At 42.6% G+C, this 27,464-nt stretch overlaps 1 protein-coding gene, 1 long non-coding RNA gene and 1 other non-coding gene across 3 annotated transcripts in view; 1 reads left to right on the top strand and 2 right to left on the bottom strand.

Moving 5' to 3' along the window:
• Positions 1–27,028, top strand: Nrip3 (nuclear receptor interacting protein 3). The gene is made up of 7 exons (XM_052760641.1): positions 1–287; positions 18,922–19,083; positions 19,663–19,745; positions 21,303–21,442; positions 23,129–23,181; positions 23,281–23,375; positions 23,826–27,028. The coding sequence occupies exons 1-7, from the start codon at positions 114–116 to the stop codon at positions 23,839–23,841; spliced, it is 723 nt and encodes a 240-aa protein (XP_052616601.1). The 5' UTR covers positions 1–113; the 3' UTR covers positions 23,842–27,028.
• Trnak-cuu (transfer RNA lysine (anticodon CUU)) lies at positions 13,294–13,366 on the bottom strand. Its single transcript has one exon. It is a non-coding gene; the product is annotated as a tRNA-Lys (tRNA).
• Positions 13,869–27,464, bottom strand: part of LOC128124418 (uncharacterized) — a 19,467-nt gene continuing 5,871 nt past the window's right edge. Inside the window, exons 2-3 of the long non-coding RNA XR_008222843.1 lie at positions 18,964–19,038; positions 13,869–17,600 (exon numbers count right to left, since the gene is read on the bottom strand). This is a non-coding gene — a long non-coding RNA (uncharacterized LOC128124418). The remainder of the gene's footprint in view (positions 17,601–18,963; positions 19,039–27,464) is intronic.

The raw sequence follows: 27,464 nt of genomic DNA on the forward strand, positions 1-27,464 counted from the left end.
GCTCGGCTATAAAAGACGCGGGAGCAAGGCTCCCGCGGCGCTGTCAAGGAGCTCGAGGCTGAGGGTGCTCGGGGCCCGGGAGACCCGGCCGCCGGGCCGCGGGCGCCTCAGCAATGTTTTACTCAGGACTCCTCACCGAGGGCGGCCGCAAGGAGACCGACATGCGGGAAGCGGCGTCCCTGCGGCAGCAGCGCCGGATGAAGCAGGCGGTGCAATTCATCCACAAGGACTCCGCCGACCTGCTACCGCTGGACGGTCTCAAAAAGCTGGGCTCGTCCAAGGACACGGTGAGCTCCCCATCCCCGGCCACGCCTGCCTCCGGCCTCCGGGCCGCCGCTGTTGCCCAGGCCCTCGGGGCCGCTTTCACTGAGTCACTGGCCAGGCCTGTCACTGCCCGCTCCCTGGCGGGTGCTCGACAGAGATCCCCTCTGTCTCACATCCCTGGGGACCTCTAGCTGCCTGTTATCCCTCGGCGTAGCCTTCTCCCGGGAGCCTGGCTTTCTCCTCCCCAGTACAAGGAAGGAAGAGACCCTGCCCCGCTCTATTGCTCTCAGATCTCCTTTCCTCCCGCTTATTCGGAATCTCAAATTTGGCTCCCGGGGCTGGAACCTCGCAGCGAAGTCTCAGCTCCCACTGCCTCCTCGCAGGCTGCGTGGCCAGTCCTGTGTCCCAGACAGAGGTGACTCGTAGTGGGTGATTGAGAAACAGTGGAGAGCGAGGTTTCGTGACGGTTGCTGAATCTAGATGACTTTGGTTGTTTCTACTGCGCCCCGCTCCCTGCCGCCCCAAATCTATTTAGTTTAGTTCTGGCCTTAATCTACCTTTGATTTTCTACCCTGAGTGGAGGTGGGGTGGGATGGGGCGGGCAAGGGAAAAAGGGGGTCTAGCTTGAATATTCCCAGAACCTAAACATCTCATCCCTCTTATCTCTTCCTCTTCTTCAGTCCTCCCTCTAGCTAGTGAGTGGAGGGAGGAAGCCCTGACTGCTCCATCTCACAGATCAGCTAATGCATGCACATAGTTGGAGCTGGGGTTGGTGCAGTCCTTTTTTTTTTTTTTTATTTCTGGCAGGATTATTCTTGTTATTAAGTAGAAGTCCTGGACGTGGACCAGAATCCAAAACCATATTGTCCTCCATCTATTGAATCAGGGTGAATGGCTGAGGGATGTGACCTATATTTAATTCTCATTCCTCTCTCACAAATTTATATCTAACTTTGTAGTTTCATCTGGGGTTTGCTTGTACTTTTTTTTTTTTTAAATGAGATATCAGGGTCTTGCTATATGACCTAGGCTGGCTTGGTCCTCAGCACACAGTGCAAGTTGGCTTCTAATTCTGGGTCCTCCTGCCTCAGTCTCATGATTGTTAAGATTATGTAGGCATGCACCACCACTCCCAGCTTTGATTGTTTTCTTGTATCTATAACTTGCTTATTATTTGTGGAGAAATTTATGGAACAGTAATTAAATGTCTTTTGCAACAAAAATAAATGCTCTAGATAATCTTTCTAGTATTTTTATATTTTGAGCTTCTGATACTTAATTTTGAATGCGGTTGTTGGCCCTGGTTCACTGAAATTGCTATTTCTGGCCCCAGGATGGCAATGGAGGCTAGTGCTTCTGCTTTAAAAAAAAAAAAAAAGTTCTAATGATTCATCAATACCAAAGATTTTCCCTTCCTGCCATTAGATACTCTCATGAAAGGAAAGAGCTACTCCAGGTAACTTACTCTGTTTTTTAAAAGCTGTTTTTCGACTTGAGCCTGGGTATAGTTGATCTAGTCATGCTAACACAGAGTGATGAGTGATTAAAATGTATTCCTATCAAAGAGATAACTCTCTCTTGCCTTCTTTCACTTTAAAGCATTCATGATTCATTTGGCAAACTCAGTCCAAATAGTCTCTCCTTCAGACCAAATAATCCTATTCAACAAGGTGGGAGGTAGTATGGGAAGAATTAAAATGTGGACTTTTAAAATGCTGGATTTAAGGCATAGATGTTTGGTTTCCATGGGTGGCTATGGAGTTCCCTGATGAGAATTACCACAACATCCTTCTTCCTAAGATTCCTGATCCTACTGTGAACTATGGAAGGATAATTCTGTTCTGACTCCCTCTGTCACAGCTAAACCACAAGGAGTGGGCAGCATAGAGCGTAGCTGAAGGCTACAAGGAGGTAGCTTTCAGAGGATAGCCATGGGTGTGACACACGGCAGTTGACTGTGAAACCCTGAACCATGTTTCACACTTTCTGTACCCCATTTTCGGAGAGTTAATTTCCCTGCCTCACTGTTCTCACACCTTTAATGTGCAAGTTATTGAAGGGAGGAACCAGAGCGCATCACAGAAACCAAGGCTGACTGAGGAGGGCCGGGAGAGCGCCGCAAGTGCTGGGGTGAAGCAGCACCTGGAACTGACGTGGCAGCCTCAGTACCATCTCGGAAAGGGTTTTAGAAACACATTCTTATCAACTTTACAGACAAGATAGACCATGCCGACTCCATCTTCTTCCATGACGTGGAATTTGGAGGGCATTAAAATGGAACAGTAGTTTTGGCTTGAAGTAGTTTATCAAACAACCCCAGTAGAAAGGGGGCAAAAAAGGGCTGTGAGAGGAGAATACAAATTCAGTTTTTATTGACTCTGGGGCTTGAGCAATGTTAAGTCTGTGGATTATTTTTCATCACACAAGTATCCCATGTTTTAATGATGCTTCTAGCTTACTGTATTATCTAGTACCTTGTACTGTGCTCTTTCTGTCATGTTTATGGTTTGATATTAACATTTTTGGTTTGGCAGATGGTACCTGTAAGGCAATCAAAGATAGTCATGTTCTCTTGGCCCCAGGATAGTGCCTGTACCCAATTACTTTGTGTGTGGAGTTGGCTGCTACAAAGTCTGCTGTGGAAATTACTCATATTTCTCATGTCTGGCTCACTTATTTTTATCATTTCATTGTATTGGGATTTTTGTACTAAATTAAGAACTAAAAGCAGATTTATGTGCCATATTATATTTGACTTAAAAAAACTGGTAGAGCCAGGCGTTGGTGGTGCATGCCTTTAATCCCAACACTTGGGAGGCAGAGGCAGGCGGATCTCTGTGAGTTCCAGGCCAGCCTGGTCTACAAAGCAAGTTCCAGGACAGCCAGGGCTACACAGAGAAATCCTGTTTGGAAAAACCAAAGTCAAACCAAACCAACCAAACAAAACCAAAAAATCTGACAGAGCTAGACAAAAGCATTCTTACTCTTGGAGTTTTGCCTATTGTAATTTTTCTTGTTTTGGCAACCAGGAAAGTTCTTCTTCTTGTACTACAGACTTTATTTTTTGAAAGCAGTTATATCATGTGATGATATGCTGAATTTCTTATATGATGTTATTACTGACCTGCTTGGCTATATCCTTCCTTGCCTAGTAGCAGAGGGAGAAACTTTCTTTCTATGTTTGAGTCTGCATATAACCAAAAACTTTATCCAAACTAGCTATAGTTAAGGCCAGGGGAGAGATAGTAGAACATAGTGCAGGAACCTGACTATTAAATACCCGAGGAGAACAGTTCTCTGTCAATTAGAGCAGCTCAGCCTGGTGCCCTATAGATTAGCTACCCAGAATGCCAAAGGTCTAGGACTAGAGAACTTGGTAGCCTTAGAAAAGGAGTTAAATGCAGTATAATACCAGCCTCTGGAAGGGGATTGTGATGGGATGGGGGAGAGAAGGAGTGGAAGTTGGGAGTGGATATGGTCAAGAGACATTGTATACATGTATGCAATTGTCAATAAATAAATTGCTATTTTAAAGGAATTACTTTTATGGAGATAGTGAAGGAAACAAGGGAGTAAAATATGTCATGAAAGAATGTTCTGGGCAAAAGATACAGCAGGTACAATAGTCTGGCCATCAGGATGCTTCATATAATTAGAGGATTGAGAGACGGCCAGTATGGCTAGAGCAAAATGAGCAAGGAGTGTGGTGATAGGGAATAGTAACAGACAAACAATGGAAGCTAGATCTGTTTTGTCCTAACATGTTGTTAGGTAAGGATCCTACCACTAAACTACATCTCCAGCCTCTGACATGCATTAAAACAAACAAACAAAACCTCACTGTGGCCACTATGCAGAGAATGAACGGAAGCATAAAAATCAGAAGACAAGTTAGGAGACTGTTGCATTATAGATAGAAAAGATGGCAGCTTGGTTAGATTGGAGGTAGTAGAGAAAAGGATGTGGTTTAGAGGCAGGAGCAACAGCACTTGGAAGGGAATAATAAGAATCAAGAATGTGTATGACGCCAGAGAGATGGCTCAGTGCTTAAGAGCATTTGCGGCTGACTGGGGTTCAATTCCCAGCACCCACATGGTGGCTCATAACCTTGTGTAACTCCATTTCCAGGGGATCCAACTCTTCCCATCTTTTGACCTTCCTGGGTGCGAAGACATTCATGCAGGCACAACACCTATGCATATAAAATAAAATAGAAAAAAGAAAGAATGTGTATGAGTTGGGTATACTGCCTATAGTTCCAAGCTACTTAAGACTAGACTGGGCAATATAGTGAGAACTATCTCAAAACTTAATCAAACAAAACCAAAACAAGTAGATGGTAGTGCCATTTGCTAAGGTTGGCAGGAAGAAGTAACTAACTGAATGTGGAGCTCAAATATCCTTTATTACTGTTAAAGAAAGCAAAAGTTGGGGCTGGAGAGATGGCTCATCAGTTAAAAGCACTGGCTGCTATTCCAGAGGACCCAGGTTCAATTCCCGGCACCCACATGGCAGCTCATAACTGTACCTCCAGTTCCAGGGAATCAGACACCCTCACACAGACATCCATGCAGATAAAACACCAATGCATGTAAAAGAAAAATAAATAAATCTTAAAAGGAAAAGAAAAAAGAAAGCAAGGCTTAATGAGATTAGTGATTTGCCCAAGGTAACATGCAACAGGTGGTAGTTTGCTAAAAGTAGGAAGCCTTGGTGCAGGGATAGTTAAATAGATGAGATTGGGAAGGAGGATGAGTGGTAGTTAGTAAACCTTGAATTCTAAAGTAAGAATTTTTGTTTAACCCAGCTGGCAAGAGAACCATTGTAAGGGGAAGAGATCATGAAGGTAATGTTTTAGGATTACAGATGCTTAGATTTAGCAGTAGAAATACAGAGTAATATATGAGGAGGCAGAATTTCATTCACCAAGACAGAGGATAGAGAAGAAAAAACATCCTTTATGGGAAATATGGGTAGGACAAGTTCAGTCTGAAGCCTGTGGAATATTCAAGTAGGGGGGCCACAGTTGGGGCTATGGGCCTGAAACTCAAGAGTGAGAGCTGTGCTTGAGATAGAGTCCTTATAAAGGTAGTGATTTATGCAATGAAAACAGATAAAATTGCCAATGGCAAATATGTAGAGTGAGAAAAAGGCCAAATATAGAGCACTGAAGAACACTGACATTTTAAAAAGGAACAGAGATAAAGGAACCAGTAGACAAGGCAAAGAGTAAACAGAAGGATGGCTAGTTGAAAGAGACATTCAAAAAAAAAATGTTGAGCTTATTGCAGAATTTCTGATGACAAATATATGGAAGAAATCCATTATTAATTAAGTAGCTAAATAGACATATGTTTGTATAATAAACTCAAGTACCTGCAAATGATAACTCCAAGTATGAGTTGGGGAGATGGCTCGGGGTTTATGAACACACACCTCTCTTCCAGTAGACTTGAGTTTATTTAGCAGTACCTACATTGGGTAGTTACAACCTCCTGTAACTCCAGATCCAGGGGATCCAATGCTGTCTTCTGTTCTCTGAGGGCACTTGCACTCATATGCACACATTCCCTGCCCTGACACAGACTTATAAATAAAAAAATAAGGGGTTGGGGATTTAGCTCAGTGGTAGAGCGCTTGCCTAACAAGCACAAGGCCCTGGGTTTGGTCCTCAGCTCTGAAAAAAAGAAAAAGAAAAAGAAAAGAAAAGAAAACAATTTTTTTTTTTTTTTTGGTTTTTCGAGACAGGGTTTCTCTGTGTAGCTTTGCGCCTTTCCTGGAACTCGCTTTGGAGACCAGGCTGGCCTCGAACTCACAGAGATCCGCCTGGCTCTGCCTCCCGAGTGCTGGGATTAAAGGCGTGCGCCACCACCGCCCGGCTAAGAAAACAATTTTTAATGAACCAAGTAGGACAGCTATGAGGGAAAAGATGTTAAGCAAGTGTATTGGGTTTTTTTGTTGTTGTTACTGTGACAAAATGCCTGACTAAAGGAACTTTAGGAAATAATGATTTCTTTTGGCTTATGGATTGAGGGGACAGTCCTTCATGGCAGGTAAGGCATGGCAGTAAGAACCTGAGGCCCTTGGTCCATTGTGTTGCAGTCAAGAAACAGACACACACACACACACACAGATGTATGCACATACATATACTTAGAAATTAAATCTTGAAAAAAATAGTGTTGTATATGCACACAAAACATATTTAGTTTTTGCATGTTCTAGCAGATACTTTAGCTGTCTAATTGGTTTTCCGTATTCAGTCCTTTTCTATTTGACTCTATAGAGATTAGAAAGCTAAATTCTGTTCCAAGGTTTCTTGCAGTGAAGATGATTGTTGAATTTCATCAATAAGATACAGGAGAAGAAACCTGCTAAGGGAACTTCTAGAAAAACCTCTGCTTTCATGACAAAAGAGATGGATGGCATCAGCATGGTTCCCACCCTCTTCCCTCTTCCCTCTTCTTTTGAATATGGGCATAATGCCTGGATCTAGGGCACCTTGCTTATGACCATGCGGGCATGTGCAAGAGAAACGAAATTGTTAATCTACTGAGTTAATGTAGGCAATGTCCACCTTCAAATCTCTTGTTGCTTTAGAAAAATAACACTCCACTTAAACCTCTGTAAGTGGGCCTTTCTTGTGGCTTCACTATTTCCTATGATATGGGATTACCATATTTCTTTTCTTTTCTTTTTTTTTTAAACCCCTTTGTCCATATATCTTTACTTGCAAGTGTTCATTGCAAAGAATCATTGGTCTGGTTCAAGGCTCTGGTTTCTACTACACTATCAATGCTGGGCCCTCACTGGGACTCCTCTTGGGTATCCTGTTGTTGCCCTGTGTTGTAAAGATCCTGCAGCTTTGGGTTTGTGGGTCAGGCCTCTTCATGTGCTCTAGCAGATCACAGATGGGGTGGATGCTGGGGCAGACCAAGTCATAACCCTGGTTCTGGGCCTGGGCAGCTGCAGGGTTGGTCAACCTGCCACTTCTCCCCTGTCCTCACTACCAGGGTGAACTCTCCAGCACTGCCCCAGCTAATTTTACTCTTTGCAGCAATGAGCAACAGGCAGAGTCAGTTCTGCCTTTCCACCCTCAGGGTCGGCTCTCCCATACCTACACCACCAGGGCCAGCTCTACTATACTGCCTTGTTGAGGTACAGGGGCCACCCTCACAAGCTGTGCAGCTGCTGAGGGACAGGAATAGCCCTCCTGCTCCCATGACCCCAGGACCAGCTCCTCCACCTGTCATCCATATTTCTAAATAAATGGTAATGTGCCAACTTTTTTCTTCAGAAAAGGGCTCACTATATTGTCTAGGCTGACCTTGAATTTGTGATCCTTCTGCTCCAGCCTCCTGATTTGCTGGGATTATAGGCATATACCACCATGCCCAGCTTCCTGATTTTTTATTTTACTAGTACATACTACTAAATTGATTTTGTTAAAATGGATTAAGATGGACCAGCAATATGGTTCAGCAAGTAAAAGCACTTACAACTGAATCTGATGGCCTGAGTTCTATTCTTGGAATCCACATGGTGGAAGGAGAGAACATACTCCTGAAATTTGTCCCTGGCCCCAATATGTATGGTGCAACACATGGGTACAACAGCTGGGCAGTGGTTGTGCATGCATTTAATTCCAGCACTCAGGAGACAGAGTCAGGTGGATCTCTGAATTCGAGGTTAGCCTGGTCTACAGAGCAAGTTCCAGGACAGCTAGGGCTATACAGAGAAACCCTGTCTCAAAAAAGAAAAAAAAAGTTCTCTTTGAATGGGTAAAAATTCCATTCTCTTATTCTTTCACACCATATCCTCTCTCCTGTTATATTAATATTCTGATGAATTATCATTTTGGAACAAATCAATATTTACTCTTATGACTATGTTCATATTGTTCATATCTGAGATAAATGTACTATGATTTTTATCATGTATTTTTCCAAAATTAATTCCTTCAAGTTTTTTCCTTTAATTGATTTTCAATATAAAAATGCTTTAAAACTACAGATAATTACAAGTTCATTAAACTTTTTTGAAACTAAAATATAATTACATATTTCTCATTTCTTCCTTCCCTTTCTTCCTTTTAACCCTTCCCATGCTCTCCCCCTTTTCTCTCTCAAATTCATGTCTTCTTTTTCCTTAATAAATATATAAATACAGCCTTCTCAGTCTGCATAATGTTATTCATACATATAGGATTTCAGGATTGACTACTTGGTATTGGTTTTGGGGGGAGCTCTTTCCAGGGAAGACTATTTCTCCCACTCACAATTTTCCTTATTTGCCTATAGATTTTTGTTTAGGTTGGGGCTCCATGAGATCTCCCCCTTCCATGTTAGCATGTCTGTTGCTGTTGTTCAGGTCTTGTTTAGGCAGCCATGTTGAGATTTCACGGGTGTAGCTTCCCTGACACTCCTAGAAGATGCAATCTCACAGCAGATTCCCTGCTTCTGAGGGGCAGGAGTTGTGTTAGAGATGTATCAGTTAGAGGCCAGCATCCCATGATCACTTGGTCTTTGCATTTTTGAAGGGTTGTGGTTTTCTGTAATGCTTTCTGTCTGTTGCAAAAAGAAGGTTCTGTGATGAGGGGTGAGATATCCGGCTGGACTCTGGCACAGGATGTACTCATTTGTATTTTTGAGGCAGAGTCTCATGCAGCCCAGGCTTAGCCTGTACTACTATGTAGCTAAGGCTAACCTTGAACACTTGATCTTCCTGTCTCCTCCTCTTATGTGTCGGGACTACAGGCATGTGACACCATGCTTGGTCCGTTTTTTTCCCTCTTAAAGACGTTCTTTCCCATTTTCTCATTTCATTTTGGGCTGGCTGCTGTTCGTCTTATAGGCAAACGTTTTCTCTAATGCTGCTCTCAGAATTTCCTTTGCTGTCCTTCTCAACTGGATCCTTTTAAATTTTTTAAATTTTTATTTATTTTACGTGTATTTTTCACCTGTGAGTGTTTTACCTGCATATATGTCTGTGTACTGTGTACATGTCTGGTTCCAGCTGAGGCCAGAAGCTGGCGTCAGATCCCCTGGACTTGAGTTACAGAAGGTTGTGAGCCACCACGTGGGTGCTAGGAATTGATCCCAGGTCCTCTGAAAGAGCAGCCAAATGCTCTTTCCGTTGAGCCAGCTCTCCAGACCCCCTCTACTGGATCCTTTATTTCTTGGATCCCATGCTTTTTGCCTTTTGTCTTCCTCTTTTTGGTTGAGTATCTTTCAGTAGCTTCTTATGGTTGCGTGGTAAATAACTCCTTAAAAGCTGATTGCTAGCATGGCTAGGTATGAAATGGTTTACTTTTAGATTTTTTAAAAAATATTTGTTTTTATTTTATGTATATGGGTGTTTTATCTGCATGTGTCTGTGCCAACAGAGGCTAGAAAAAGGCATCAAAGTCCTGGATGAAGGCATCCCTGGAACTGGACTGATAGGAGATTGTGAGCCTCCATGTGGGTGTTGGAAATGAACCTGTGTCTTCTGGAAGAGCAGCCCATGCTCTTAACCACTGAGCCATCTCTCCAGCCCCACTGTTAGATTTTTGAAGGTATTATTCCATTGTCTTTTAGCATCTGTTTTTTATTGTTGAAGAATATTTATCATTCTGGCTCCCAATCCTTTGTATTTGGGCCATATTTTTCTCTTTGGAAGCTTTTGGGATTCGTGTCATTTATGATATTCCACAGTGATGTGATATCTTTTTGACTGTTTTCTTTTCTAAGGATGTAATATCTTGAGGTAGATTTTTTTTTCCTTCATCATGCTAGACTGTGCCCTCTGAATCTTTAATTTCACATCCTTCAGTTCTTAGTGTGGTACTCAATACTATTCTATAGCTGTTATATACATCTGGAAAGCCAAACTATTAACCAGTCAGAGTCTTTTAAGATGTTCTTACAAAGAGTAAACTTTTAGCATTCTTCCCAACTGTTTGGGTCAAGTGGGAGTCATATGCAGACTTTAAACCAGTGGTTCTCAGCCTTCCTAATGCTGCAACCCTTTAATATAGTTCCTCATGCTGTGGTGACCATAAGATTATTTCATTGCTATTTCATAACTGTAATTTTGCTACTGTGAAACTGTAATGTAAGTATTTGATATGCACACTCCCCCCCCCCCCCCGCCCCGTGAAAGGGTCATTCGACCCCTAAAGTGGTCACGGCCCACATGTTGAGAACCACTGCTTTAAACTATTGTGTTTCCATCCCTACTCACACCTCTGATGGAAGAAGTTACAATACCTCTAACTTCTCAGTTTTGCCAGGGTTTTGGGTTGATTGAGAAAACTGTTTTTACAGCTAGACACCACTATACATGTAATAGCTCAAACATAGTTCTCTTAAGTAATAGTACAATGGCCTTTGGTATTTGTGGGTTCTGTATCCACAGATTCACCCAACTGTATGATGAAAATATATTAAAAAAAAAAACTATGTTGGGGAATATTATTTTAAGGTGTGTTCCTTTTGTTTATGTTACATTTGTCAACTCTATGATATTGGTGAAATTATTAAGGCCACTCCACGTAGTTAAAAGGAAGATTTATTTAGTGGGTAACTTACAAATAAAGGGATAGGTAGGTTGCGGGGTCTGGGGAAGGTGTATTGCAGTCCAGCGGTGTTCTCTGGAGCTCTGCTCGGTCAACCTCCACCTCCACCGTCTAGGGTCCAGGAACAGAGAGCGCACTGGCCCATCCAGATCTTGGGTCTCTCAGCGCCTCCCTTGGCCCCGCCTTGTAGGCGTGACAGTTGCCGAAGCCTCAATGGGGATTGGAACTTCCAGATCAAAGCTGGAATGGCTACCCACTACACTAAGAAGCTGTGTTACTGTGCCTGTCTAAAACACCTGATGATCTAATAAAGAACTGGCCAATAGCAAGGCAGGAGAAAAGATAGGCAGGGCTGGCAGGCAGAGAGAGTATATAGAGGGAGGAATCTGGGAAGAGGGAGAAGAAAAAGGAAGAAGTAGCCAGAGAAGGAAGAGGACTCCTGGGGCCAGCCATCTAGCTACACAGCAAGTCACGGAGTAAGAGTAAGATTTACAGAAGTAAGAGAATGGGAAAGGCCCAGAGGCAAAAGGTAATTTAAGTTGAGAAAAGCTGGCTGGAAACTAAGACAAGCTAAGCCTGGGCATTCATAATTAAGAATAAGCCTCCGTGTGCGAATTTATTTGGGAGCTGGGTGGTGGGCCCCCTCAAAAGAGTAAAAAAGAAAATACAACAAAACTGTTTATAGGGACTGGAGAAATGGCTTAGCAGTTAAGAGCACTTGCTCTCCAGAGGGCTCAAGTTAGGTTCCCAGTACTCATCTTGGCCAGCTCACAACTGCCTAATAACTTCAGCTTCAGGGGATTTGACACCTTTTTCTGACCTCGTGTGTGTGTGTGTGTGTGTGTGTATGTACACACATGCTCACCTGTACATACACACACAATTAAAATTAAATAATTATTTAAAAATAAAATAAATATTTTAAAAAACAAAACCTCTGAGCTGTCAGTGGTATTGCATACCTGTAATCTCAGCAAGAGGCAGGCGGATCTCTGTGAGTTCCAGGCTAGCCAGAGCTACATAATGAGCTCTGTTTAAAAGTAAAAAACTGCTGGGCGGTGGTGGCGCACGCCTTTTTTTTTTTTTTTTTTTTGGTTTTTTTCGAGACAGGGTTTCTCTGTGTAGCTTTGCGCCTTTCCTGGAACTCGCTTTGGAGACCAGGCTGGCCTCGAACTCACAGAGATCCGCCTGGCTCTGCCTCCCGAGTGCTAGGATTAAAGGCGTGCGCCGCCGGGCGGTGGTGGCGCACGCCTTTAATCCCAGCACTCGGGAGGCAGAGCCAGGCAGATCTCTTTAAGTTCAAGGCCAGCCTGGTCTACAGAGCGAGATCCAGAACAGACACCAAAACTACACAGAGAAACCCTGTCTCGAAAAACCCCAAAAAATAAATAAATAAAATAAAAATAAAAAACCTGCTTTTGTACCAATATGACTGACTTTTTCCTTGGTCCGTATTCTCTAAACAATATAGTATAACAACTATTTACATTGTCTTATGTATTGTAAGCAATCCAGAGATAATTAAAATATAGGGGAGGATATGAGCAGGTTATATGCAAATAATGCCATCATTTCATATAAGGGCCAAGTATCCATGCATTTTGGTATCTGCAGAGGGTCCTGGGATAAATTCTGAGGTGAATGTACTAGTGAAAAAGTTAGCAAGATAACTTTGCTTGTATTTCCAGAGACCCGAGTTTCAGTGACCTCTGAAAAGGTTGCTATGGCAGTCAACTCTGCTAGTCATTCAGAATTCAAAGAATTCATGAAGCAATATGTTCAGGAGCTTTTTATGGGCCAGTCTTAAAGGTGTGCATATCACTTCTACCCACATTCTATCCTCTAGAACGCAGTCACAGGGCTCTGCCAAAAGAAGGGTGGAAAGCATAATCTACTTAACTGCCCAAGAAGGAAGGAACTAGGATTTTAAGGAGCATCTATCAGCTGCTCCACTCCTGTGGTCTGTGACGTAAAATAGTGTGAAGCACTCACATTTTCTCTAGTCCAAGCCAGTTGTTGTTTAGCTATATGCTGTTCAGTTGTCAGATTTTTGTCAAAATCTATTTTCTTTTTCTCTTACTATTTTTTTTTTTGTTCTTGTGGGATTTAGGACTTTCTTTTTCCATTACTATAATGTTAGGAAAATTTTGATTGGGAGTTGTAGTGGGTAGCCATTCCAGCTTTGATCTGGAAGTTCCAACCCCCATTGAGACTTCGGCAATGTCACGCCTACAAGGCGGGGCCAAGGGAGGCGCCTGGGGACCCGAGAGCTGGATTGGCGGGCGCTCTCTCTGTTGCGGGACCCTGGACTGGAGAGGTGGACCGAGCAGAGCTCCAGAGAACACCGCTGGACTGTGATACACCTTCCCCAGACTCCGCGACCTACCTATTCCTTAATTTGTAAGTTACACCATTAAATAAATCTCCTTTTAACTACGTGGAGTGGCCTTAATAATTTCACCAATATCTGGCGCCCAACGTGGGGCACGAACCCACGACCCTGAGATTAAGAGTCTCATGCTCTACCGACTGAGCTAGCCGGGCTGGGAGTAAGGTAAATGTCAGCTGTGTAGCCTCCTAAAATATGTAGGCATGGGGCTGAAATGATGGCTCAGTGATGAAGTGAATTGACTGTTCTTGCAGAGGACCCAGGCTGAATTTTCAGCACTCACATGGTGGTTCACAACCATCTGTAACTCTAGTTTCAGAGGATTTGATGTCCTTTTCTGGCCTCTGAGAGTACCAGGCATGCACATGATACACATACACACATGCAAGCAAAACACTCAAACACATAAAAATGAATAAATATGTAAAATTTAAAAATATGTACACATGGGGCTGGAGAGATGGCTCAGTGGTTAAGAGTACTGACTGCTCTTCCAGAGGACCTGGGTTCAATTCCCAGCAACCACATGGCAGCTTATAACTGCCTGTGACTTCAGTTTCTGGGGATCTGATACCTTCATACAGACATACATGCAGGCAAAACACAAATGCACATGAAATAAAAATAAATAAATTGTAAAAAATTATGTAGACATAATAAAATGATCAAATATCTAAGTTTAGTATGGGTTAGCTGGCTGCTACAAATCTGCTGTGGAAATTAGTCATATTTCTTATGTCTGGCCCCCTTATTTTATCATTTCATTGTATTGGGATTTCTATATTAAATTAAGAACTGAAATCAGATTTATGAGCCATATTATATTTGACTTAAAAAAACAACTGATAGAGCCAGGCGTTGGTGGCGCACGCCTTTAATCCCAGCAATTGGCAGGCAGAGGAAGGCAGATCTCTGAATTCGAGGCTAGCTTGGTCTACAGAATGAGATCCAAGACAGCCAAGACTACACAGAGAAACACTGTCTCGAAAAACCAAAAGAAAAGCAATAAGTATTCGCTGTATGTTTTTGAGTTTTGTGAGGATGTCTTCTTCCCAGGATCTAGGAATGTTGAGGATGTTCTTTAGCTTACAGAGGAAGACTCCAGGAGAAAGAGAGGAAAATACAGAAGGATGGCTGTACTAAGAATGAATTCAGAATGTTAATGATTAGGTTTCTGTGCAAGATTAAGAAGAAGCAGACACTGTTGTATAGCTTGAATTTTCCTGCCTGGCCCACGGTCAGGACAAATCTCCCTCACCCCGCCAGTCCCACAGCAGCTCAGACCCGACCAAGTAAACACAGAGACTTATATTGCTCACAAACTGTATGGCCGTGGCAGGCTTCTTGCTAACTGTTCTTACAGCTTAAATTAATCCATTTCCATTAATCTATACCTTGCCACATGGCTCGTGGCTTACCGGCATCTTCACATGCTGCTTGTCATCATGGCGGCTGGCAGTGTCTCTCTGACTCAGCCTTCCACTTCCCAGCTTTATTCTCCTCCTTGTCCCGCCTACACTTCCTGCCTAGCCAATGGCCAATCAGTGTTTTATTTATTGACTAATTAGCAACACATTTGCCATACAGAACATCCCACAGCACTCCCCCCCCCCTTTTTTTTTCAAAAAGGAAGGTTTTAACCTTAACAAAGTAAAATTACATATAATTTGGGAATTTGGGCGTAGCTTCTCTTACTACTTCCTGCTGGAGGGGGGCGCTGTATCTTATGGGGATGCAAAGAAAATTTTAGGATTATGGAATAGTCCATGAGGCTGTATTGTCTGAGCCAGTTGCCTTCAAACCATTCTGGATGTTGGATCATCTGGGCCATGGTGTCATCAGAGACCTTTCAGGGGGTCTTGGCTGGTCAAACCTGATGTATCTTAATCTGGAACAAATCCATAGCCTTTGGCTTTCTGTGGGAAAAAAAGCAGAGACTCTTTTCCAAAGCAACATATCCTTATATCCAAATTTTGAAGTCAAGGTACCTTTAAAATATACATTTTGGCATAACTCAACAGCTTTTACAATCAAATATTTTTCTGCAGTTAAAAATCTCAAAGACAACACAATCCAGATTCTCTGTGTAATATTCATCTTCACATGGCTTATTTTTTATATTAATTTTACTGTATCTTTAAAGACTTTATTTTTTAAAACTATGTATTTGTTTATATAACTGTATATATCACCTTTTTTTGTCTCTTTCAAACCTACGTATATTTTACACACATTGTAAACTATTACATCTGAATCTGTCTTATTGTAAATCTATTGCTTTAAACTGCAACAGCTGTGGCTGCTGACTCCGCCCACCTCAGCTTCCCAACATGGCAGTAGTACATTTTCCACCAGCTCTGGGAGCTATCGTGGGTCTATGCTTTTATCCAAGCAGCGTGTAGCCCAGAAACCTCTTTTTTTGTTTTGTACTAGCAAAGTCTAAATCCACCATGCAGCTTAATGTGCCACTTGCAGAGGCCTCATTCCCGCCATACAGCAGATCGAGCTAGGAACCCACAAGTAGCTCAAACCGGCAGCTGCCGCTCATTTGAGAGAGACAATTAGGAACTGTTTTTAGCTCCATTTTAGAATCTTTTTTCTCAGGTTTTAGGTGGAAACTCTTGCCACCACGTTGGACGCCATTTGTAGCTTAAGTTTTCCTGCCTGGCCCACAGTCCGGGCAAATCTCTCTCACCCGCCCGTCCCACAGCCGCTCAGACCCGACCAAGTAAACACAGAGACTTATATTGCTTACAAACTGTATGGCCATGGCAGGCTTCTTGCTAACTGTTCTTACAGCTTAAATTAATCCATTTCCATTAATCTATACCTTGCCACATGGCTCGTGACTTACCGGCATCTTCACATGCTGTTTCTCATCATGGCGGCTGGCAGTGTCTCTCTGACTCAGCCTTCCACTTCCCAGCTTTATTCTCCTCCTTGTCCCGCCTTTTTTTTTTTTTTTTTTTTGTTACAAACTGTATGGCCGTGGCAGGCTTCTTGCTAACTGTTCTTACAGCTTAAATTAATCCATTTCTATAAATCTATACCTTGCCACATGGTTCGTTGTGTTCGGCAAGACAGCGTAGAAGGAAGAAGCTTTTGATGAGGCTTTGATTAGCTGGCCCTTAAAGTCCCATCTGCAAATTCAGTTTGTCTGGGTAGGTCCTGCTAAGTGGGACTTGGCAGAAACCCCCACTCTGCTTTAGTGTGGCTCAAGCTGGGATCCATCTTCTTACTGACCGAGATTAAAGTGAGGAATTGCTTTCTGCTGAGGAACAGCGTTCTGTCAGTGTTACATCACAAAATCCGCTGGAGCCAGCCCTTTCCCTAGCTGCCCTTACCATGCTAAGAAACGTGCAAAACTGCCTTCATCAGTGCTCTGCCTCTCCTTTCCTCGGGGATGTTAATCTATATCCTGTTTTGCCAAGGACCAGTGGATTTGGGAATCTGTTTCTTCTCCTTACTAGAGTGACAGCAAGTCACAGCTCTGACTCCCTTCTTCCTTTGAAATCTGTAAGATAGCTTATAATAAAGACTTTCCCCTGCTCTCCTTCCCCAGGAACTTCTGGTTCTAGACTTCTAAGAGTAACTTCTTACTCTTTGAATCAGAGGGAGAATGTGGTAGGTTAGAATCTTGGGACTAAGTGCTATCATTTGAGAGTTTTGAAACGTTATTGTAAAGTGGGCACAAGATACATGTGCATAGAAAATTTCTCAGGTCAAATGACTTAACCTAAAAAAGAGAGAGAGAGAGAGAGAGAGAGAGAGAGAGAGAGAGAGAGAGAGAGAGACAGAGAGACAGAGAGACAGAGAGACAGAGAGACAGAGAGACAGAGAGACAGAGACAGAGAGAGACAGAGAGAGAGAGAAGTGTTCTAAATGGTGGTCTGGAAGCCACTTTGAGCAGGAATAGAGGAACATTATCTAGAAACTCTACCAAGTTCTAGCAAAACTCAGATCTGCCATTCTGTTTCCTAACATTTGGTTCCTGATACATATATAAAGTCTGTTAAATTCTCTTCTTGGTCAGTGTCTGTCTGTTTTAAGTCCCCACTTTCCTGTTCACTACACTTAGTTGTAGAGTGTTTGACTAGTATGCAAATACTAGCATACCCTAAGTTAAATCCTCAATACTGTGGAAGGAGGATGTTGAGGGACAGAAGACAGGAAAGAGGAGGAGGAATAAGAGAAGAAAAGTAGATAAGTGAATAACATGATAGGCCCAGTATTTTCAAGTGTACAGGTTGTCAGTGAGGATGATTCCTGTAGGGTTTGCCTGGTTCCAAAATGTCCATGTTAAGTTTACTCAGCCATGAATTACTGTCTTCCTAGTCTATCAGCCAAGCTGGTAATGCTACCTTCAGAAGAGCCAGGTCCACAAGGCACCTGCAAAATAGATTTGAAAAGTAAGACTATATAGGTGTGACATTTAACATAGCAATTAGCGGAGCTTCTAAGTACCTATGACAATGACATGCCCTTTCTGTAAGCTGACTTACAGTTGTTCAGGAAAACAGAGATCATTTATTGTAGAATAAACCTTCTTTCTCCTGACCTGCCCTTGTAAAGGGAGGAAGGCATAAGTCCACATCACCAGGGCTCTTCAGTTCTCTTAAGCACAGTGGTCCTATCTCCATGTACTAGTTACTTCTCTATTACTGTGATAAATCACCATGGCCAAGGCAATTTATTGAAGGAAGGGTTTATTTGAACTTAGGGTTCCAGAGGGATAGAGTCCATCACCATCACAGTGGGAAAGTGTGGTGACAGACAGGCATGGTGACTAGAGATGGAAGTTGAGAGCTGACAGTTCACATCTTGAACCACAAACAGGAAGCAGAGAGGACACAGTGGGGATATAGCAGGGCTTTGAAATCCTTAAAGCCTCCCCTCATGATATACTTCCTCCCACAAGAACACACCTCCTGGAGGCAGGAACTGAAGCACAGGCCATGGGTGAATTCTGCTTAAAGACCTACTCCTCATAGCTTGTTCTGGATGGCTTGTTCAGCCTGCTTTCTTTCTTTTTTTCTTTCTTTTTTTCTTTCTTTTTTTCTTTTTTTCTTTCTTTCTTCTTTCTTTCTTTCTTTCTTTCTTTCTTTCTTTCTTTCTTTCTTTCTTTCTTTCTTTCTCTTTCTTTCTTTCTTTCTTTCTTTTTCCAAGACAGGGTTTCTCTGTGTAGCTTTGGAGCCTGTCCTGGATCTCGCTCTGTAGACCAAGCTGTCCTCAAACTCACAGAGATCCGCCTGGCTCTGCCTCCCGAGTGCTGGGATTAAAGACATGTGCCTCCACCACCCCCAGCCTGCTTTTTTATACACTCCAGGATCACCTTCCCAGGCATAGCACTACCTGCAGTGGGCCGGGCCCTTCCACATCAATTGTCAGTCAAGAAAACGCACCACAGGCTTTCCTATGGCCAACTTGATGGGGGCATTTTCTCAACTGAGAGGCCATCTTCTCAGATAATATGAGCTTATGTCAGGTTGACAAAAAACTAAGAAGCACACTCCAGAGTAGTCTATTACATGTTGATTTATAATACTTGTGCTGATAGTACCAGTGACATCCTCACCCGGGGGAAGAGTATGAGGCAAAGTTGGAGCTGTTACATGAGGTTCCTTCATTACTTCTGTGGAGCCGGGGTGGGGGTGTTGGGAGAGGAGGGAGTGGCCTGGCATTAAGAAGCCTCTGCTTTCTATCCCTCAAGCAACCTCATAACATTCTGCAGAGGCGCCTCATGGAAACCAACCTGTCCAAGCTCCGGAGCAGTCGAGTCCCTTGGGCCTCCAAGACCAACAAATTCAATCAGGCAAAGTCTGAAGGGCTAAAAAAGTGTGAAGATGATGACATGATTTTAGTGTCTTGCCAGGTAATGTTCAAGGAACAGCTTTTCCAGAAATTTCTAGAAAGTAGGATTTGGGTGCCCTTTATAATCTCAATAGTAGACCTTATCCTCAAAACTTTATAGACAGTGGTTCTTCACATGGAATTAATAATTGGGTTTTAAAGTTCTATATATTAGAAATGCATACAATATTTTATATGTGTGCACATTTGAATGGCAATAAGTACCAACGCTTTTGTCAGATTTACAAAAGAACGTGTGATCTTTTTAAAGAGCTGAGATGTAGTTCAGTGGTAGAAAACTCATGGAGCATGCTCAAGGCCCTGTATTTGACCCCCAGAATGATTTTTTTTTAGAATATTGTGTATGTAATATTTAGTATATAGAATGAAACCTCCAAAGTTCCCTATGGGTACTCTATCAGCCTTAGAGTTAGCAGGAAAAGAGCCAATCAAAGACAGATTTAGCAGTGAAGGACAATGGGACAGCACCGACCGACCGACCAGTTGGAAGGTTGCTCTCAAACCATGCCTTTCCTTTGACTGCTGCTGCTTGCTCTTTGCTTCTCTAGAGCCTATTAAAGAGTATCTTTCCTTCCCGTAGTGTGCTGGAAAGGATGTGAAAGCTTTGGTTGACACCGGCTGTCAGTATAATCTCATCTCTTCGGCCTGTGTGGACAGATTGGGGTAAGTAGCCACTTGTGCTGGGTGCACGTCAGATGTAATTATACTCCTTGTTTGAATCTGGTTTAAGGTTATAGATGCTTGAATGTACCCACAGAAGCACAGAGAAACATGCAAAGTTTTTATCTTGGCCAGAACCATTTCCTTAATAGAGGGAAAATGCGGCAGTTGTTAGACAGCGGAAGAGATCCAGGACACCTTGGGCCTTCTGCTAACTCCCACTTTCTACATTTTGAGCAGACTTCTAGACTGTGGGATGAGAGAGAGAAAACCCAGGGTTCTCCCTCTCCTGGTCAGAGAAAGCCATTCTGTCTTACTGCCGTTTCACTCAACCTTTCCTGTTACTTCTTTCCTTCTTCCTACTCTTTCTTCTAAAGTACCAGATGGCCCCTGAGGTATCTAACCTAAAATGAATAGAATCAACCTAGTATTGTTTTCCATATTTCCCTGTAGACAGTAAATCATTCCTCAGACCAAATCTCTGCAATTAAACAGTTATTGAGACAGACCAAGTGGCCTGTTTTGAACTTCATCCAAGACATGCAAATTCTCAAGTGGGCTTACACCAGGGGCTTCATTTGGGTTCTTAATGATGGCATTGTGTACCTTCTACATCTACCTTGTTCTCACTCCTCATCACTGCTGTGATTCCCTGAAGTTGGCGCTGTGGATTTTGCACATTACTGTTAAGGGTTGGGGTAAAGTAGATTCCAAGACTCAAGTGGGATGAATCTTAAATTTTTTTTTAAATGTGGTAAAGAGATGAGGTATGTACAATTTGATTGTTCCAGAAAGACTAATAATGTCCTGATGCATAATTAGGCAGCAGACTGCCATGATTCTGGAAGAATTAATAACCATCTGTAAAACTGCAATTAGTTTTCTTTTGGATAGGCTGTAACACCAAAAGAGAGGAAATGGAGGAGAGCCGAAGTATTGGCACAGAAAGTCCATAATTAAGTATTTATCCACCAACCCATAATAGCTTGGGTGCTAGCTATTCCAACCAGCTTATGTAATTGTGTGAGCACTTGGTGCTATTCCTTTCTTTCCTTCCCGGCAAAGGCAAGTCAAATTAGGGAGAACTTCCTCCATAATACTCTCTGCTGATAGTATCTATGCACTTACCAAATAAATGCCTGTCCCTATTAACCTTATGGCCTAAGACAATCTGATGGGAATAAACTGAAATAGAAAGGAGGGGGAAATGGGACCTTGAACGAAGCCTTTTCTAAATTAGGATTAATTTGTCCTCTGATATCTGTTATCCACAGATGGGTAAGAGACACATTAATTAAACTATCTCACACACATATGGGGATGTTAGGATGCAAGCAGAATTCTCTGAATGTGTCAAACTCCTCTCTTAACAAATGCAGGTAGTGATGTAATCTTCTTAAAAATAGGAAACAAGTCTCGTGGTTTCTTTTGTATTCCCCTGGCATGTTTAGGAAAAAGGGTTAAAGTAAGTACAGGCTAGCTAGCCCAGGAAGTCCCGAGTGAATCCCTATTGTCAATCAGAAACCTTTGCCAATGAGATTATATCTTCCTATGTTTCAGACTAAAGGACCATGTTAAATCTCACAAGCATGAAGGAGAAAAGCTTTCTCTGCCACGGCATCTCAAAGTAGTAGGCCAGATTGAGCACTTACTGATTACAGTGGGCTCTCTCCGTCTGGATTGCCCAGCAGCTGTGGTTGGTGAGTTAAAATTGGGGACTAGATCTATGGACCTAACATAAACCTTCCTGAGGTCTCATGCCTGTAATACTGGCTTCTTCAAAATCCAAGGTTCATATTTCCTTGTGCTGTATACCTTTGTGCTAATTTTACCCTTCCAAGTGCTGTAATTACAGTGCCCGCCATACCCAGCACATTTTTTTTGAGACAGGATCTCTCTATATAGTCCTGTCTATCCTAGAGCTCACTATACAAACCAGGCTGGCCTTGAACTCAGAGATTCTCCTGTCCCTCCTCCCTAGTGCTGAGACAAAGGCATGTACCACCATGCTCAGCCCAGCACATTACTTTTTTTTAATTTTTAAATATGTATTTACTGGGGGCTGGAGAGATGACTCAGTGGTTTAGAGTATTTCCTGCTCTTGCAGAAGCCTCAGGTTGGGGCATCTATATAGGATGGTTCACAACCACTTGTGACTCCAGTTCCAAGGGATCTGGCATCTTCTTCTGACGTCCTCAGGCTCCTGTACACATATGTGGTGTACATACATACATATAAACACTAAGTAAATACATTTTTAGAAATAGAATGGAGCTAGTGGAATTGCTCAGTGGATTAAGATGCTTGTCATCAAGGTTGACAGCCTGAGTTTGATCCCCAGAACCTACATGGTAGAAGGAGAAAACTGACTTTTGCAAATTATCCTTTGACTTCCACATGTGACCCATGGCACAGGTGTTCCCACCCAAATAAATACATGTAACTAGATGTTTTGATAATAAAATTATACTTGATTATATAAGGCTATTTTCACACAAGTATATAAATATACTTTGAGCATATCCCATTTCCCTTTCTTACTCTTCACTATCCAGGTAGTCCCCTTGTTTCCCTAGACAGCTTCACTACTATTTTATGTTATCTGTTTATATATGATTTTATGTGTCCATATGAAACCTAAGACAAGCAAATGAGAAAAAACATGAAGTATTTGTCTTCTGGGGACTGACTTATTTCCAGTGGTTATCTCCAGTTGCATTCATTTTCCTACAAATGATATAGCTTCATTCTTCTTTATGGATAAAAAAAATTCCATTGTGCATATCGGCCACAATGGAACAGATTTTGTCTACATTTACTTATTTAGGGAGGAGGTATGCTCATGTGACATGACACTTGTATAGAGGTCAGAGGTCAGGTCTTTCCCTCCACCATGTGGATTCCAAGGATTGAATCAGGTCTTCAGACTTGGCAGTAAGCACCTTGCCCACCGAGCCATCTTACCTGCCTGAAGACAGATATTAAAATGTCCCCAAGGGCACTTTTCATTTGGTGAGGGCACTGATCCTCTTCCTCCTCTGCCATTAATGCCTAATTGCCTACTCTCCCTCTGCTTCTCATATGTTCTATGTTAGACTATCTGCCTATTTTTTGCTGAAGGCCTCTGTCCTCTAGAGTGAAAAAGACTGGTTTGAATTTTGGCTCTTACCTTCTTTTAACTATAATGATCTGAAAAAGTACTCAATAAAAGATGTTCAACAGATATTTATTGGCTAGTTAGCTGGCTGGTTTGTTGGATGGATGGATGGATGGATGGATGGATGGATGGATGGATGGATGGATGGGACAAATGAACCTAATGGTGATTAGGTTGACATCCAAGCCAGCATGGAAATGTCTCAATCTTACTGTTTTGCTTTTATTAGATGATAATGAAAAAAACTTGTCACTTGGTCTCCAGACTCTTAGATCCCTGAAGGTAGGCCCGACTCTCCTTTTCTTTTGATACTTCCTCTCACAGGCAGGGAACTGAGAGTAGCATCACTGACAAGTGACCAGTGATCCTCCTTTGTTTCAGTGTATCATAAATCTGGACAAGCACCGGCTGATTATTGGGAAGACAGACAAAGAAGAAATCCCTTTTGTGGAGACAGTGTCTTTGAATGAAGCCAAGTGAGTACTGAAATTAGTCAGAGAAGTCAAATCCATCTGTCTTGAGTGGGGGGTTCTCAGTGCATGGGATCCTAGCCCAAATCTGCCCTTGCCCAGACCAGAGTTCATTGTCCCACAGAACTCTGTAGTTTACATGTTATAATAAAAAAAAACGATAGCACACAGAATGGCGGAAGAAATCAACAGCTTTTTAAGGTAGAGTATGTGCATGTGAAACAAAATTTCAGTATGTAGCCCAGGCATGGAATGGGGTGTGAAGTGGAAGTGGGGGCATTGAGATGGGGTTTTTGTATATAGCCCAGGCTGGCTTTGAATTCATGAGCTTCCTGCCTCAGCCCCTAAGTGCTGGGATTAGAAGTGTATGCATGAGAAGTTTTTAAGTCAGTTTATTTGCCTTCAGATTAACTTCTTTGAATTTGCTCTCAATTCTTTGTTTCTTTCTCATTTCAGCACTTCAGAAGCATAATTGCAGCCTGGAGAGTGTCTGCATGTGCACACACCAGGTTGACAGACTGAGAAAACTGGGTTTGAACTAAATGCAGTAGCAATTTGCTATGGACCAAGTCCTTCCCTCCAGTACATCCTGCAGGGGCTTCTTCCCACTCAGACCTTTCTAGACTATAGTCTGTGCTTAGAGATCTTGTCTAGTTAATGGCTTAAATGGTTAAACAGCCATTGTTTTTTACTTCTTTGAATATTTAATTTATAGACCCTTTGGACACTGCCAGGTCTCATTTGTGGCCTATTTCTCTGCTTATTCCAAGAATTTGCTTTTATTAGTCCAGTGTAGGGGCTGCCATGTTTCTCCACAGATAAAACTTGCTTTTTTAATAGTAAAATATATAGTAAATAGGATTCTCTTTTTAGCTGTTTCAAAGAGTTATATAAACATGTCTTGAAGTTAGAATCTCTTCTAATGAAGTAATTGATTTTTTCCAATGTGAACTGATCTGAGAGATGTCTCAGAGAGATCATCTAGTCCAGACATTTCACTTAAACACACAGACAATCAAGTGAATTGTCTAAATTTACATATTAAGTCAGTAGCAGAAGCCAGCCAGAATCTGGCCTGACATCCAAACCAAGACTCTTGTGCTGCTTCATTTTTCCCAAGCCTTACAAGGAAGGCAGCTAGGTTAGAGTGCAAAAAAGGGAGGGGTACTGGATGTGGGTTAGTGGTGGAGTGCTTGCCTAATGTGCACGAGGTCCTGGGTTCAATCGCCAGCACTAGAGATAAAGAGAGATGGCTTGGTGATTAAGATGCGTGCTGCACAAGCATGAAGACTGCCATTTGGATCCTAGTACCCAAGGGCTGGGCAGAGTCCTACACACACCTGTGACCCCAGAACTGAGGGGGCTGATGACAGGATAACTGATGGGACTTTCTAGCTGCCGGTCCGCCCAGAGAGGGAGAGAAAGCGAGAAAGCGAGAAAGGGAGAGGTAGAGCTCTATCTCCAGAGACCCCGCCTCAAAGGAACAAGGTAGAGAGGGATAGAGGGATAGAGGATACCCAATGTGAGTGTGCACAGGTGCACACTCACATACACTCATACGAATTCCTACATACACCCTCTCATAGACACACCACAGAAGAAAATGAGAGTGGGGAGAAACAACAGGCTACAAAGAAAAACAGGGAACTTAACAAGAGGAAAAAGAAACCACAGAGAGGAAGGAATATTAGTTCCAGACATACCATAGATAATCTGATTGTCACTATCAAATGCTGATTACCCTAAGAACCAATAAGAATTTCTGTCTGTCTGGTTAGAGGTCACAATGATTCAAGTATCTGGAAAGAGAGGTAGAAAGGAAGAATAAGATCCAAAGTGGGGCCAGAATAGAAGGGAGGAGACTGAGTACACTTTCCCACAGAAGAGTGGGAAAGCCTACCTGGAAAACTTGCCTGGCATTGAAATAGGGAGTGAAACCTCCAGGCAGGGAATTGAAGATTGGGAAACCCTCAGTACAAGGAAAGGTGTTAAGAACCATTAAGAGCTGGGTGTATTGCATGCCTTTAATCCCAGCACTAAGGAGGCAGAGGTAGAGGCAGAGGCAGAGGCAGGCAGATCTCTGAGTATGAGACCAGCCTGGTCTACAAAGTGAGTTCCAGACCAGTCAGAGATACACAGTCTCAAAAGACAAACAAAATAAAACAGAACAACCTTTATAACTGCCCAGTATTTCCTAACCCATCTCAGTGGATTGGGAAATCATGGGATGGTTGTTGTTTTTGTTTTTTTGTTTTTGCTAATGTGTCATCTCAGGCATAGGGGTACCTATAACGGAATCTCCCCTTCAGTTCAGTTACAGAAGCATTTGACTAAGTCAGAAAACTAAACAACCGTGAATATCCCTTCAAGACATTCCTAAGTCTACCCTTGGCTCATAGCAGTTCTCAAACTTTGTATCTTGTCTAGTGTCCCAGCCGTCAGCCTGTCTATGAGCAGCTCCCCTTGTGGGAGGAAAGTGCCCCTTCCACTGAGGCCTTCCAGCACTTCTGTTTATCACAGTATCAGATCAGCCTGCTTCTCACAGGACAGAGCTGAAGATGTTGCCCCTTGTTTACCTACTTGAGAGTTCTATCCCAAGCCTTGATGCTTGGCTGCAAGGGAAACATACTGCAGGCTCCTTCTAGTGTCTGCTAATTTGGATTTCCTGAGGACCCAGTGAGACCAGGAATTCTCAGGTTCTTGAAAGATGCAATTGATCCTGGCCCTTTTGAGTTCAGCGCTGTATGGCACTAGGATGATTAGATGGCCTTCAGTGTTCCTTCTGGTCTCTGAAAATCAGTCCGTGATTTTTTAATTTGGAAATAGAAACAAGTGGGGTTAACTGGACTCCGTCTCATGGTTCACTCAGCTCATTCAAATTGTCTGAATTCTTTAACCAAATTATTTTAATCCCCAGGCATAATAGAGACACCTAAAATGCTTCAAGGTAATTCTAAGTCTTGAAATTCATTAATGCTTGTTTTGTTTTTTGAGACAGTATCTCATTTTGTAGCCTTGGCTGGCCTGGAACTCAGTATGTAGATGAGGCTGGACTAGAACTCATATAAATCCACCTGCCTCTGCCTCCTGTCATTAATGCTTTTTAAATGCTGCCAAATTAATTACTCTTATAGCTTCTGTCTCCCCAATGTTCACAAGGGTATACTGGCTCTGCTTTTGGGAGCTAGCAAAGTAAGGAGGTAAATGAGTTTTCCTATCAGAAATTTAGTGTTTCTAAGGGTGTAAGAAAGCGTCTACCACATCATAGTTCTGAGTTCCTGGAAAGTGGTCGCAGACCTGTCTCATTCCTAAATAGATGACACATCCAAGAAGTTGAAAAACATGACTTTTGGCATTTCTTTATCTGATTTGAGGAAGGATTATTTTCTGACTTTCCCTTTTCCTTGCTCTGCACACAGCCCACTAGTTTGATTTTCTGTTCCTTAGCTCACAGCATCTATAGATTGGATTACCTAGCTACCCTTACTCTTGTGTAGTAGAAATACCTTTTCGGGCTGGGGACATGGAGGAGATGAACTGGATTCCTCCTCCTTCTGTTGCCAGGTCTCTGCATTAGCACTTTATCTGCTCAGTGTTTCTGGCTGTACTGGGCTTCTTTGTGACACTGATATATCAATAAACTGGGACCTTTCCCTCTGTGTGCTTGTCTGATGGTCTCTGTGCCAGGGTCCCGACCTGGAAGGTGGAGGAGCCAGGGCACAGCCTGGCTGCATCGGCTTTCTGCTTTAGGGCCTTCTGAACGCAAGGCTTTGTGGGTTCCAGCTCAACTGCTGCTGCTCCTTCAGCTCCCTCTTAAAGTCTTTGGACAAACTAGTGAATCTCACTGAACCTGGCTTTGTGTCTATAAAACAAGTAGAAAAAGGACTGAACTCATAGTGTAAAGTGAGAATATCCAAAGTAAAGTACAAGAACAATCTGTTATGTTGAACCAATCGGCAGTGTATGAGAGAACAGTTACTTCTAGAAACGGAAGTGTTTATTTGGATAACAAATGAGAGTGGTTTGGGCAGGGAAAGGGTTGAATTAATCTTACTATATTACTGTGTCATTAGTTGGTATTCCAAATAAATACAT

This window comes from Peromyscus californicus, unplaced genomic scaffold (assembly GCF_007827085.1).
Source record: "Peromyscus californicus insignis strain IS unplaced genomic scaffold, ASM782708v3 Scaffold_4__1_contigs__length_199733344, whole genome shotgun sequence".
In the NCBI taxonomy this organism is placed as follows: Eukaryota; Metazoa; Chordata; class Mammalia; order Rodentia; family Cricetidae; genus Peromyscus; species Peromyscus californicus.

Excerpts from the sequence above, each read along its gene's own strand:
- Nrip3 (XM_052760641.1), top strand. The coding sequence starts at position 114 with ATGTTTTACTCAGGACTCCTCACCGAGGGCGGCCGCAAGGAGACCGAC. Across the intron at positions 19,084-19,662 it reads TGATTTTAGTGTCTTGCCAG|TGTGCTGGAAAGGATGTGAA; the intron begins GTAATGTTCAAG and ends TCCTTCCCGTAG. Across the intron at positions 19,746-21,302 it reads GCCTGTGTGGACAGATTGGG|ACTAAAGGACCATGTTAAAT; the intron begins GTAAGTAGCCAC and ends CCTATGTTTCAG.